Source organism: Apostichopus japonicus, chromosome 23 (assembly GCF_037975245.1).
Source record: "Apostichopus japonicus isolate 1M-3 chromosome 23, ASM3797524v1, whole genome shotgun sequence".
Lineage (NCBI taxonomy): Eukaryota > Metazoa > Echinodermata > Holothuroidea > Aspidochirotida > Stichopodidae > Apostichopus > Apostichopus japonicus.
Genome location: NC_092583.1, coordinates 17,329,769 through 17,344,836, shown reverse-complemented (window position 1 = coordinate 17,344,836; position 15,068 = coordinate 17,329,769). Strand labels below are relative to the sequence as shown.

Below are 15,068 nucleotides of genomic sequence, written 5' to 3'. Positions count from 1 at the left end.
CTTGTTGTTATAGAAGTTCATGTGTTTACACTTCTGGGTCGTTCTATGAACTCTCTGCACAGTGTATCGGAAGGACAAAAAAGGGAAAACATTGTCGATAAGAAAGTAGGAAAAAAGACTATAAAACAAGGAGAAAAGGTTCAGGTTATATTCAACGTTGTTGGGACAGATGCTGTTAGGAATAATCTTTTGGGAATTGAATTGAATTCCAATGAAAATGTTAATATTTCTGACAACTTTACATGAAGTCCAATTGTAGTTTTGATTTCTCTCTTCAAAAGGGCGGCACGTCTTTTGGCAAAGTAACAAGTCAACAAACAGCTGTTCTATAGGGTGCGTGTCAAAGTATTAGAACAAAAACGTAGAAGTAGGGAAGAGAAATGGAAAGAAAATTGATCAAATTGCCCTGAAAAGCTACAATTAAACTCACCCCCCACACTTAACCGACCCCCCCCCTTTCCAATACCCTTCAGGGGAATTCCCACAGAGGTATGACATCATCATGTTATGATTGTATTTGATTTGGAACGAGGTTGCTGGATCTCCCTCTCCTATCAAAAGTTTAAGGCTGTGAACGTCAAGCTAGCAGCTCCACCCAAGTTTGGTCATAACTTCAGCTCTCGCTGACGGGGCGAACTAACGGATGATATTTTAGTTGTAGTAATGGTGTATTACTTTCGCACCTACTGTACCGCTAGATTACGGCAAATTAAACGCAAACTGATGATCTCAAAAGCGTTTTTGGTCTAAGACTTTTTAGCATGTTCTGAAGGCCTACTGATAGTATTTAACTTGGGATAAAGTCACCCGAGATCTTTAGAGCCTGGACATAAAAATGAAATCATTGTATGTTGAACTGATACTCTTCCATCTGCATCCCCCACCCCTTCCCCCAGTCCCCAACCACCAGTCCCAACACCCAGTTCCCAGTCCCAGCCCCGCTTCATAAAATGATTGGCATGCTAAACAATATACCCCTCCCCCTCTCCTCACGGTCGTCATGGAAATGTTTTAAACACGTTCCTTTGTTTATAACGTATCTATAAAATATAGCACTTTGATTACATCGTTCATGTAGTTGTTTCTTCAATGGCAATGTTTCTATGGAAACCTATCGTGTTTTACGATTAACCTGTCAATACTTCGTTTTGTGTTCATCATTTACCCCGAAACCCGGTCATTCATCGTATGACGTCATCAATACATCATCTCGTGATGTCATCACGTTTTAACAAATCGGATAAGGGTCAAGAATGGAGGTCATTTAATTGTGAATTTACTCATACTTCTGTCATTCTGTAAAATAGAATACAGTATATCCTAATGTTCGGAATTCTGAACAAAAAGAAGAATCTTGGTGGGTGGTTTGCAATGCAGCACCAATACTTAAGTATGTTTTAATATTTACTTGATTTCATTTCATAATTATGTCGTTGTTCATAAAAAAAAACGGTTACCGCCGTCCGTATGTATGCAGGTATTTATAGGCACGGAAACTATTGTCTTTCATACATTGGTCTATAAAGAAACATTGTAATCTCGTAATTTCACCACTGCGGATAGTGATTAAAAGGGTTGAAAATGAGATCGAATGCTGTTCGTTGAAAGAAACGAAAAAGAAGAATTTAAAATGTTATTTTCATTAGTATATGAGGAAATTGGTTTTTTCTTGCGATGCGCCCCACCAGAGGGAACGCTTGTCCAAAATAGTTCCATTCCATTAATTTGCGTCAGGTATTTAAATGAACAATCAAGACATTTTATTCCTTCATTATTTAAAAAAAAAAGTATTTGTTCAGCCTTCATTTGTTCTTTCTTTGCGCAGACTTTCTTTATTTTGAATGAATCACTTTAAATATGCGGTATAATAAGGGATAAGTCAAATGACTTCGCAATTCGGTATGTCCATAAACGTGAATAAGTCCCACACGGAGAGAGTTGTTTTCTTAGAAGAAAGAGTATATATGGCAATTTACAAAGGGAGTCATACTTTCCACGAAACACATTTTCGATGGAACAGCATTAGCAAGTTCCATTACATTTCCTCCGTCCGTGAATGTTTGCAGCTCAGGGAAACTAGGGGAGGGAACAACCAGCTAAGACGAATTGCCATACGTTCGAAAAAAAAAGCATATGCGATGACGATATATCAAATCCATCCATATAATCTTGGCAGAATCAGACGTCACCGGAAGCTAGAGTAACCAATCATCAATTGACAATAATTTTCAGTAGTTTGATTGGAAGTTCAATAAGCTAATTGTGCTCCAAAAGAAAACAAACAATAAAGAAGTCGTTAAGTTTAATGTTTACGGTTTTATCATCCTCCTACTCTAATCCAGTAAGACCACTGAAAGCAGCTTCGAAATCTTCCAATAGAAGTACAATATGAGTCAGCACAGTTAATGACGTCATCAACATGGGACGTAGTTAAGTTGTTTATGTTGGCTACGGTGAAGGATAATTTTTTTTCAGGTTTTTGAACACAACCACTTTTTTCAATAGAAGTTTAAATTATACTGTTAACGATATAAAGAATAAAAAACTGAAAACTAACGGGAAAAAACCGAGGGACGGACCGGGAGAAGATTGCAGATAGTGTCAATACGTTGCGCAATAGTTGTCAATGGGTACTCTTCGAGTGAGTATGGCGTCATTACAAGCAACATCAGATTAAGACTAGTGAATACTATGGACTTGCTGCACGGGATTGGTCAATATGCAACAAATAATATATCACTTTGAAAAGGACAAATCTTGCAAAGCCTTTACCGTTTAGTTTGTTAAACGAAGCTTAGGTGAGTCGACCATCCTCTTCCCACAAGTCATCGCCCTCCCCGCACCCCCCCCCCTCATCCGTCGAGTTAATAATACCAAACACGTCCTTTTTGGTCCAATCTGGAAAACTTATGACCAAATCTCCTATTGGAGAATCAAGCTTCGTATATTTGTGTTTGCTGCCTTTCATGTAGATAAATAATCTTATCGGTACCGATCTTCACACTCCACCCCCTCTACCCTCGTTATCAGGCCCATAGCCAGGTATTCTGAGTTGGGAGGGGCACAGTTAGCATGTACTATATATACTTAATATGTATTTTCTTTACAATACTCCTCAAGATTTCGTATTGTACATGTACAGATATATACAAGATAGAATTATGATAAAATAAACTTGTTGAGAATTAAATTAAGCTGAAGATCATGTTTGTTTGTTGTTGCTCCACCACGAAAAAAATTACCTATCTACACATGTCTACAATGAAATTTACTGTCAAGTTATGTAACCTCTTCATAAAGCTCGTTGACCGTGTTAATGTAGAAAACATGTAGACAATATATGGCCTATGCGAGTCATAGAACCTTAGTTACTATTAACTATATCTATTCAATCAGCGAGCCGGCTGGCGATTGTAAAACCAATCGAAGACATAAAATAAAAGAAAAGAGCAACTGGAATAAACCCTGGCAGCGATTAAGTCTCCGAACTGTAGCTAATGATTCGTTGTCAATTCGGGATATGGAAGCAATGAGTAGAAGGTATGATTAGATGAATGGTACGTCATAGCAGATTAGTTCCGCAAGACTTGAAATCGACAGACTACTATTGGTTATCACCATGAAATTAGCCTCGTCTTAAACACAAGACAAAATAGGCGAGGAATGTAATACTTCGATTTACAACTTAATTCTTGATCCACTGGAATTGAATCCAGGGATCTTTCTTATGAAGACCTAATAAACAAGTTGTGTATATACCTATTTATACGAATAGCTTTCTCGAATTAATTGGATCGATTTTTGTGTGTCCACTGAGTTGATAGTCGTAAAAGTAGAAGAAGTAATAGCGCTACTAGCGTAAGAATCCATGACAAAGGGGTGGTCGTTGGTAAACTATGTCGAGGCTATGTCAGTAAGTACTTCTTTAGAAAAGCAATTCTTAGATCCATTCAAAGAGAGCCACTGCTTGTATAAAGAGATTTAAGGATTTTTAGCTGATTAAAGGATGAATGATACCTTTGCTGATTGAAAAAATAAGAAGAGAGATCAGAATTAAGAGTGTTTTGAATGTTGCCGAATCATTTGAAGGCTTCCGGTGACCTTATGATCAAGTCAAGTTAGTATACCTTACATCCGATCAAATAATTGGCGGCGCTTTGTAGAATTATTTCTCAGTTTGGATAAGACAGATGAGTACCAACAGAAAATTGACTGGAAAATGTAAACCTATACTTTCGAACAGCTAAGAAATTATTAGACAGACAGGTTTCAAACCATATAGTGATGTGGGAAAGATACGTCCTGTGCTCTGTCGAGTCTAGTTTATGAAATAGATTCTCGGTAAATTGTTGAAACCAGCTTAACTAGAGTAATGTAAGTGAGCAAGAACTGTTGTCGTTTCGTTTCAGCGTAGAGGTAGGGCGTGTGGTTGATATAGAGTATTTTCATGATAACAAACAGATAACAATCGCCATTAGATCCTAGGTCCTCAACCTCTTTCTACCACGGACCCTACAGACGCAGACATACACCTTTTTCAACCCCCCCCCCCCACCTCCCTCCCCATATGATAATGTATAATTAAAAGTAGTTATTATCTAAAACTTACGATAGAACTAATTACAGATGTTAATTACAGCTAAAATTATATTCCTCAGATACACAATTTTGCGTCTAACGTTTTTTTTTTGCTTGGGGAAGATCCCACACCCCTAACATAGCAGTCTGCTTCAACGTTCCCAGGACAACATACCCCTTTTTTAACATTCTTAATCCGACCCTACACTAAAGACAATGATTTAATGTTCAGTATACCACATAAGTAGGAGGGAGGGGGGGGGGGGGGAATTGTTTGAAACTCTTGGACTTGTTTTGATTGTCTGACAGCGTATATTATGTCATTAAATTGTTGACAGACCCGTTCTGGACTCTTTTCACATGGACCTCTTAGGGCCCACAGACCCCAGTATGAGAAATAATGCTAAAGATAATAATACCGGAATGAAAACAACAGTGATGTAGGTTGCATAGTTGTAGTGGACCACTGTCTAAAAAAATCATCTTAAGGTAAGTAAGGAAAGAATTAAAAGTAGGCATAAATCAGTTTCACTGAAGTATGTTCCAAAACCGTAAAATATAACGAATTTATTATTGACGACGGTTATAACAAAATGGCTTCTTTTTGGCACGGGGGGGGGGGGGGTGATGTGAAGCATAGAGACTTCCCATATTAAGATAAAATATGGTGTTCTATTCGTATGTGTACTCATAGGGTGTTTCTCATCCCTGTATATACTACAGCAAAATCTCTCTATGAGAAAGATTTGGCAACGGTCTCTTCAGACGAGTTTGCCTTTGTACAGCTAATAGTTGTTGTATTATGTTCTTCCTACCATCTGCGGAAAGACTTTTTTCTTTGCTGATCTCAACAATTGAAGAAACGTCAATGCTCTTGTTCCCTCGTGGATGGTTTTAATCATGTCATTCTTCAAGGAGAAAGATATTGTGAAGGAAACGGGGTATGTGGTGTAAAAGAACATTGTAAATTTTCCTGATGATTGTTAACGGAGATAATAATTTGTTGGTGTTTAAAACTAGCATGAATTTAGCGTTGGTACTAATTACGCGAACGAGTGACCGGATTGAGTACAAATGTGACAATTGTATGGGACTGAGAACAGTGGTTGATTCTGAACTTAGTGACTGTGAGACCTAGGCCATTGAAACAAGTCTTAAATCAAAACCAAGGTATTTGAATATCTCGAAGCCAGGACTGAATGTTGCATCGTATAGAGGACACATGGCGGTGTGTATGTTGGGGGGGGGGGGGGGGTTGTAACATTAGGCATAGGCTAGCCGTAATTTGCTTCACAGAGCTAGTTTATTCCACCAGTACTTGATACACACCCAATCTTCCCTCTCCATGCCAAACAATAAATTGTTGAATGTTTGAATTTTTTTTATGCCCATGAAACAATTGATAGGCCTACTAAATCACAAATGATGCTGTAGGCCTAGGTGTGTATTGTCAGTATATTGGTCTCTAGGGGCTACTAGACAGACTTTTGGCTAACAGACTGTGACATGTTTTTGCATCATAGCAAACAAATCTAGCCATCATCTATTCCAAAAGACAGTCCTCTGGATGTTATATCATGACACCACACTTAAATAATATTAGTACATCCAGCTAGGAATGGGTTCTGTAAGAGTTTGCTTTCAAGTTGTAGGCTCTGCATGATGTACATTAGTTCATATCATTGCTGAATTAGCCTCTATGATTTTGATGATAATTTAGACCCATGATTCCTGAATTCTTCGAGATTTATTGAACCTTTTAAATCGTTAACATACTTCAGGTTGTATCTAGACTAGTTGTGATTGTTGTTAATAGTCTCGCCAAAGCATGGATGTCATGTTTACATGTGTAAAGAATAAAGTGACTATTGTAAATAAACCACTAATTGTTAGATACTAAATTACCTTAAAAAACATTTAAAAAAAGTAACGATAACAAAATAGTAAGCAATGTTACATGTAATTATTATGATAGGTAGCTCTGCAGCTTATTCACCAGTAATTTTCATAATTAGCAAAAAATAATAAGAAGGGGGCGCATTTTCATATTTGTAAATCTAAATGTAGAGAAAACATCACCTCACCCTCAGCTCGTTTACATTATTAATTTTTTGTTTTGTTTTGATGAATTACAATAAGTCAACACAGATGAAGAACTATTACTTTTACGTGATGGATTTGTTTCTTTAAAACTAGAGAAAAGCTGACCCAATCTTTTAACTCCGGAGACATGGAGGTTCTACGAAAGGTTTTATCCGAAATAGTTGATGAAATGACAGCCGGTATAGACAAGTCTGCCTTATTTCCTTATATGGTAAAAGTGAGTATTATTTTGTCCAAGCAATATAAGTTCAATTCAAGACAGAGAATGCTACATATATAACAATTAACGATACTTTATAAAATATGTCATGGATATTAATTTTCCAGATATAACGACCCAGTAATATTACACTTAAATAAGATCACAACAGTTTAATTCAAGGATCCAGTGCACAATGATCCAGATGAACACCATGGTGTGTACAAACAGGACACAAAACAGTTGAAGTGAGATGGTAATTATGGAAAATACAAACTTCTGTTCTTTTTTACAAATTACTTAAGTATACATATACTCCCATATATCTAGGCGATGTGTTGATATGTGTCTTGATACATAGCATATTAGCAGAGTTGCTACATGTGACCTTGTGACCTTGCTCAAAGGTTAGCAGGGAATCTACTGTGTACTGTGCATTTGAGGAGAAGAAATATTACACACAATGTTAGCCAAAAGTGACAGATATAGTTTTTGCCAGAATAAGTTTCATTCCCTTTTTTCCTGTCTTGCAGATGTGTGGCACAATAGACCTTACATGTAAGAAGTTGGTGTATCTCTACATAAGTCAATATGCAAAACGTAACCCGGACGTTGCACTCCTGACCATCAACAGTCTACAGAAAGATTGTGTAGATCCTAATGCAATGATAAGAGGTTTAGCCTTGAAGACCCTCTGTAATATCAGGTTTGTAGTTTTCTCGTTTAAGAAAATATTTTATCAGTCCAGTATTAACAAAGTGAATGATTTTCCTAATGTATCTATTTGTACCAACTTTTATCACATTCTAAACTGCTACATCAGCTTTTCTGATGCTGTATTAGCTTCCAGAACTGCTTTTACTTTTTGCTGGTCAAAATCTGGATCCAGTTGAGTGATTGTTTGATTTGTGTTTTAAGGGTTTTGTCTGGCTGAGTCTCAGTCTGACTGTCATTAAGATTGTTGTCCCAACATCAATGTTGGCTGTCTAGCAAGATTGCTGTGTAGTGAATAATATGCCAGTGTAGTTTTACTGTAACCACCAACTTCGGAAACGTGAGGTAATGAATCCAACTGATTTAAGCCAAAACCCTCCACAAAAGCATATCAAAATCTAATAGAGGAGCATGGTTTGTTTATTATCTGTCAGCTGTTTAATCCATTTTCTTTTCTACTTCCCAGGTTACCTGAATTTTTAGAATATTTGAAAGAGCCTTTACTTTCTGGAATGAAAGACAGAAGTCCTTATGTCAGACAAATTGCTGTCGTGGGCTGTTTGAAGGTGCACAAACTGCAACCAACTTTTGCTAAAGGTAAAATTAGGGACAGTATTCAAAGGTCGCTTGTTCAAATCCTTTTCTAGTCATTAATTCTTTGTCATTTCAAAATGTAGTTAAAGTAATTCCTAGTCGGCTTGTGTTCATGATTTGCTTGAGAACATACTACAGAATGAAAAGCATTTCTTGTTTAAATTAATATATATCAAAGCATCACATATTCAGGTAGCAGTTTGGGTTGATTTTGTTGTTGTTTTGTTTGAATGTTAATTGAAATGTTTTCATCGTCACTCAAACTTTCTAGCTTTTAACTCATGATACTGACTTTCCTTTTTGTCAATCAATCATATTTGTCTTTCTTCTTTCAAAGATCACAACATGCCAAACTTTGATGAGCTGTTGTATGATACTGATGCGGGAGTGGTGGTCAATGCTATCAAAACATTCTTTGAGATGAGGAAAGATTCTGGAAAAGATTTCAGTTTGAAGCAAAAAACTGCAATTTATCTCTTTAACAAGTATGTTTGAATTTTTCTTTTCGTTTCAGAGAAAAAGGAATAATCTTAATTGTCTTTATATAATTGTAACTTTATTGAAAGTATAGCGACTCAAATGTTGAAGTTTAATGTGACAGAAAATATGTATATTTTTAGTTTGTTGGCTGCAATTAATGTCAAATACTTTGTCTGAGTGACAAACTGTTTGGAACCAAAAAAGAACTGCTAATTACTTGCAAATTAATGTTCATTTAACATCTTGCATTGGTTTATATATTATTTATTTTGCATTGCATTGATCATATGCGAGTAATATTGTTTCTTATGAGTTTTGAGTAACATTTCTGTTTATTCCTTCCGGTTTTTAGGTTACCTGATTTTAACGATTGGGGTAAAGCCACAGTTTTACAATTACTGCTGGCATATCAACCACACAATGAAGAGGAAACTGTTGATATTCTGGTGAGTCTGTCCATTTTAAAGTAGTTTTGGGCAATTTTGTGTTTCTTAATCTGCTTGATTGCTGTTGGTCGAACATATTCTATTGTCCGTGATGTTTTCATTCAGTGGATATAAACAGTTAAGGCTTACTTTTTACTAATTAACTAATTAGTACCACGTATTTGAAGACACTTTTTAACACCTAAGCCCAAATTGATCCACAATTTGAGGAAAAGAAATATATGAAGACCATTTCTAAAAATGATTTTGCTTTCTTTCTGGGTGATTTGAAAACTTCCAGCAATTAGATTACTTCTAAGTGCCTTACAAATTGCCTTGCAAATTATTGTTAGCTGGACTTTATTTCTTTTCGTTGCCCATTTGCAACTTTTCCAAGATGCCATTCCCATTGACCTTTTTTCAGGCGAGTTTGATGTCCGTTTCTTTTTCAAATTTAGTTTATTCTTGTCCAAGTAAGCAGCAAAAGTCTATCAAGGTGCTCTTAACTAGATTTTTGGATTATTTGAGTAGAATATTGAGTCATTTGTGATAAAATTTCAATGTAGGAGATTTTGTTTGACTTATTTTGTTCAGAATTTACTGGACCCTTTGCTTCAGAGCACAAAATCTAGTGTGAGTATCGCTGGTGTTAAACTCATGTTGCATTACACCGACAAGATGCCTGAAGTTCAACGGGATATCTTCAAAAAGTTGAGAGGTGAGGAGATAGTCATAACGAATTGATGAATCAATATCCAGATAACTGAATTGGCAGATAATCAATATATCTATCACAGTATTTTAATATGGTTTCTAGATCTGGTATCATTCACTGTTGAATAACTTCATAAAATAACACCATGCAATAAAACCATTTTATAACACTGTAAAGGTAACATGAAAAACCACCAGCGAGTACCACCATAAAATATCACCATGCAGTACCATCATTTGATAATACCATTTAATGACACCATAAAATAACACCACTTAAACATTTCAGTGGAATAATATGGCATGATTGTCTCTGATTTTATTACACTCGTGGATACTTGGTGATACAATCTTTTGACTTCTGTGTACTAAATACCACTCTGTTCTATTATTTTCCAGCTTAACAATCATAAATGAATAAAACATTACAGTAATTATCATGTTCATTTTGTTTATTCTTTAACAGGTATTTTGGTAAATTTACTGACACATGAACAAGGAGAGGTGGTTTATTTTGCACTGTGCCACCTCCAACAGTTGCAGAAGAATTCACATGTAAACTTGTCGAAACATTACAAGAAACTGTTTTGCAGGTAAGACTTAAATACCTCTCATGAATGAAGATTCTCTGGGGACATTTCTTAGATTAAATTGAGACACAAGACTAATGAAAGACCAATTAGCATGTGTAAGTACTTAAATATGTGCATATGTATGATATCCAAGCTTAATTTGCATATAAGACTCAGATAAAAAGATGTTGTTGACACTAATTGATTTGGTGAATTTCCTGCGATCACACTGAACTGATGAGAAGTTAGATCTTCATAGCTAGTGTTTATTTCCTGCTTTGGGCACTAGCATAGAAAATGAAGGGACTAATTCAAAAGCCAACTTTGTAATCACAAAGATAGGTTAAATATGAGTTTGTTCTGTTTGTGCACAGATGCAATGAACCAGCTCACATCAAATGCTTGAAGATAGATATATTAGAAATGATATGCAATGATAAAAACTGGAAGGGTTAAATATGAGTTTGTTCTGTTTGTGCACAGATACAATGAACCAGCTCACATCAAATGTTTGAAGATAGATATATTGGAAATGATTTGCAATGATAAAAACTGGAAGGATATTCTGGAGGAAATCAAGTAAGTTATTTTTTCTTATTCATTTTGTTAACATCGTTCACATTGCCAGAATTGCTATTAGCTAAATGTTTCATTGCCTGTCTATATCACATTCAACCCAGAATGTATTCCTTTGAAATCTAAAAAATAGCTTTCAGTAGCTGTCCAGTTTTACAAGTATGTCAATTGATCTTTCTGTAGTTTTATTATTTCTTATTTTAATTAACACTTAAAATCACCACTTAAGTTAGGAACTGCTTGGTTCATGCGTGCATGTTATCCTTGGTGGCTCACACACGTGACTCTCCCCTCTACAGCTTGAACAAGGGTTTTGGCCGCCATGGTTCACATATGTATTTAATTATATCATCTCTACATCCACATCTCCGTGTCAGCTAGCAGAAAATTGCAAATCTCAGTTTCCTGAATGTGGTAAACTGTGAGGCAAAGTAACCTTGAAAAATCTCCAAACGGATGAATAAACTTATTAAAGGCATTGTCAGCTTCACACAGAGAACTTATCATATCCAACGGTAGTAATGAAAGTAATGCCTTTAAGTATGATTAGAGATTAATTTAATATTTAAGGTAAACAGCCTTTTCTGTTTCTTTGTTAAGTTATATTATCTTCTCCGGTGGTAGCAGCATACCTATTTGTTAAACTTGATAGTTTCATTATTTCCTAGATTAGTGCTGCCATTTTACACCGTGACATTTCTTAAAATTATTATTACAGTTCCCATTGTCTTGACCTTTCACCTGAAGTGTCAGATAAAGCCATTTCAGCAGTTTCTGCCATAGCAACCAAGAAAGAGAAGTATTCTACGCCAGCTATCAAAATATTACTCTATTTATTGGAGGTGGATCGAGTGGCCGGCTGTGCACTCAGTGCCCTCAAAGGTAACCTGGTCATGCTTCAACACTTGCACAGAAACACCATTAGAGTATTGACATGGTGGGGTGTAATGTGGCATGCCCAAAGGGGGATGGGGTGAGGCCATGGCACCATGTCCCATCAGCAGTTCAGGGAAATGGTTCAGTTGGGGGATGTTTTTTATCAGACCACTACTATGCTTCTAATAATTTTTTTTAAATTATTGATTTCCTTTAGCTACATCATTGCAATTTATTTTTCTTTCAGTGCCCGAAAAATTCTCAGCATATTGCCAAATTTTCACAAAAATATTTGGTTGGGGGGTGGCTGCAGCCCCCAAGCCCCCCTGCCTCCTACGCCTATGCATGGTGGGCTATATCACCTCCTGAGAGTAGATTATTGTGAGGTGTTAATGAACCAAACATGCATGACTTGTTTCTGTCTCAGAGTAGCCCTGAAAGTGCTAAAGTACCTGATTTAGGGACTAAATAATGAGTGATTCCAGACTTGCTGGATATGCTAAAATGGCCACAGTGCAATGAAAATGCACAACACAATGTGAGGTTTGCCCTTCAGAAATCTGTTTAATCTCTTTTTTTTCAAAATAAATATTGAGCTGCAAAGATTTCTTCTTTTGCAGACTTATTAGATTCGGAGCCATTTGAACAATTCATCTCAGATGTTTTTGAGGCGATCCCATCGCTGTGGTCAAGGGTGGAGGATCAGAGGGGGAAGATAGCTATGTTATGGATCATAGGAGAACACGGAAAGGTAAGTGGTCACTTTGGACATGCTCTGGTAAATATCGTGCACACTCCAAACATGACTTGTTGGTTTATTTCATTCTGTGTCACAATTGACCAGTTTGGATGTTGAAGTATAATAAGTTTGATGTTAGAATATGTTATCTGAAATACCATATAGCTCAGTTGATCAGGCAAAGCATGAAAGCATGAAAGTAATAATAAGTGGCTTCATTATGATTGTGGGAATGTCAAATTACAGCCATGTAAAATCAGTTTGGGTTTTATACACTTTCTACTCATTTACTGTTGAGATTGCTAATGTTCTTTTAAACACACAAATGCTTTTGCTCGTCAGTGAAACATTAAGATGTATCACCCAGTTGGGATAACAAAATTTCTATATGTCATTTTCAGTTCTGCTTCTAAGCAGCACTTGTAGTTAGAATATTGGCAATATCAGCATCCTGTTTCTCATAAATAAAGGTTTACAATTGTTTCTATTATTAGTTAAAAGTGTGACAAAAAATTGCTCTATGGAGTGGTACTATTAAAGCATACAGAATTGTCAAAACTGGCTGGATATTTAAACTGAGCTTTGCTGAGTTGTCAGTGGTTTGAGATGAACTAATGTGTTGTCTGGCAACTACAATTATCCTTGGGTTTTGTCCCGAAGGGAAACCTCTTCATATAAAGTAAGATCCATATGTCATACCTAGCATTGGTCATTAAACAAACTTTGCTATTTGGATTAACTTTAAAATTCCACATTCTCTGATGGCTTAGTCTGCCAATGTTTGTGTTTAAAGCTTGCTCTAAGGTGCAGTTATGCAGACAGCTCACAAAATACTTTATTTTTTCAGAATCTCCCCGATGCTCCATATCTGCTGGAGTCGATGATTGATAATCTGGAGGATATTCAGCGCCCTCTTATCCTGAGCAATCTTCTGACTGCTACCACCAAGCTGTTCTTCTCCAGACCAGCTGAATGCCAAGATATGCTGGGAAAACTTCTGGAGTTTTGTGTAGGTGAGTGCTCTAAGTACCGGGTTACCATACGATTGGATATCTTTAAACATTTTCCTTTTCGTTTCTATGCTTCATAGGCCCACGATGGTATCTTGTATTTCAGACTGTTAACACCTTGTCATGATTCATGGAATGTGATATTGTAAACAGTCTTGTAGTTTTGCATGTAAAGTGATTTATTTTCATTTTCTTTCATTTTCAAATTCTCGAACAGAAAGTCAAGATGATTTGCATTTAAGAGACAAGGGCCAAATATACTACCGACTTTTGAGTGAAGATGTAAATATGGTAAGGATTTTAAAATATTAATAAATTCGTGCTCTGTATATGAAAGAAAACTGATAAAACTAACCCTAACCCTAACCCCTAACCAAAGAAAACTGATAATTTTGACTCGTTTTTAGACTCACTGATGACTCCAAATTATTTAAACTTAAACTTTATTATCAGATCATCACAAGATCTATCTGTCTTTATGTCAGAGGTTATTTGTTAAGCAATTGAAAGTAACACCAACTTTGCTGTTAATTATATGCAATTAATAGAGAAATCAAATTCCTGTTCTTAGAATGCATTAAACAGCCAACTAAGGGCCTTGATATGGTACTTATACTGCAGATTTAACCTTAATTTGAAGATGGCATTGTTTTATTTTCTTTCTTTTGAAGGCCAAAGAAGTTATTTTCTCAGCAAGAACTCAAATCGACCAATCATATGAAATTATATCAGAGAAAAGTTCACCACCAATTCTCAACTCTGTGAAACTATTTGTCAGTGAGTTATATTACCATTACTATATTAAATAAACCTTTGTCAATAATCTAGCCTGGAGAAATATTGAGGTAAAACTACAGGTCAGGCTATTGTTGTGATGTAAGATGGTTGTCAGAGGGAGTTGTGTGGTTGGCATACACAGATGTCCTCAGTCCATCCTTAAAACCAACTCACAGACAGGGGTATGAGGGTACTGTGTGGTTGGCATACACAAACGTCCTCAGTCCATCCTTACAACCAACTCACAGACAGGGTTATGAGGGAGTTGTGTGGTTGGCATACACAGATGTCCTCAGTCCATCCTTACAACTGACTCACAGACAGGGGTATGAGGGTACTGTGTGGTTGGCATACACAAACGTCCTCAGTCCATCCTTACAACCAACTCACAGACAGGGGTATGAGGGAGTTGTGTGGTTTGCATACACAGACGTCCTCATTCCATCCTTACAACCAACTCACAGACAGGGGTATGAGGGAGTTGTGTGGTTGGCATACACAGATGTCCTCAGTCCATCCTTACAACCAACACACAGACAGGGGTATGAGGGAGTTGTGTGGTTGGCATACACAGACGTCCTAAGTCCATCCTTACAACCAACTCACAGACAGGGGTTTGAGAGAGCTGTGTGGTTGGCATACACAGATGTCCTCAGTCCATCCTTACAACCGACTCACAGACAGGGGTATGAGGGTACTGTGTGGTTGGCA

The 15,068-nt window shown here is 36.6% G+C and overlaps 1 protein-coding gene across 3 annotated transcripts in view; it reads left to right on the top strand.

Annotated features, from left to right (window-relative positions):
• Nucleotides 1–15,068, top strand: part of LOC139965014 (AP-4 complex subunit beta-1-like) — a 50,416-nt gene that overhangs the window by 32,316 nt on the left and 3,032 nt on the right. The window contains exons 1-14 of one of the 3 annotated variants that reach the window (XM_071967165.1): nt 5,361–5,519; nt 6,775–6,898; nt 7,414–7,586; nt 8,061–8,191; nt 8,526–8,673; nt 9,021–9,114; nt 9,688–9,811; nt 10,274–10,400; nt 10,863–10,958; nt 11,674–11,837; nt 12,452–12,582; nt 13,418–13,583; nt 13,798–13,871; nt 14,252–14,357. In XM_071967165.1, coding sequence (XP_071823266.1) covers nt 5,467–5,519; nt 6,775–6,898; nt 7,414–7,586; nt 8,061–8,191; nt 8,526–8,673; nt 9,021–9,114; nt 9,688–9,811; nt 10,274–10,400; nt 10,863–10,958; nt 11,674–11,837; nt 12,452–12,582; nt 13,418–13,583; nt 13,798–13,871; nt 14,252–14,357 — 1,711 coding nt within the window. In that variant the 5' untranslated portion in view covers nt 5,361–5,466. Of the gene's footprint in view, nt 1–5,360; nt 5,520–5,581; nt 5,749–6,774; nt 6,899–7,413; nt 7,587–8,060; nt 8,192–8,525; nt 8,674–9,020; nt 9,115–9,687; nt 9,812–10,273; nt 10,401–10,862; nt 10,959–11,673; nt 11,838–12,451; nt 12,583–13,417; nt 13,584–13,797; nt 13,872–14,251; nt 14,358–15,068 lie in introns of those variants that run through there. The other 2 variants (XM_071967167.1, XM_071967166.1) reach the window with 2 other exon arrangements.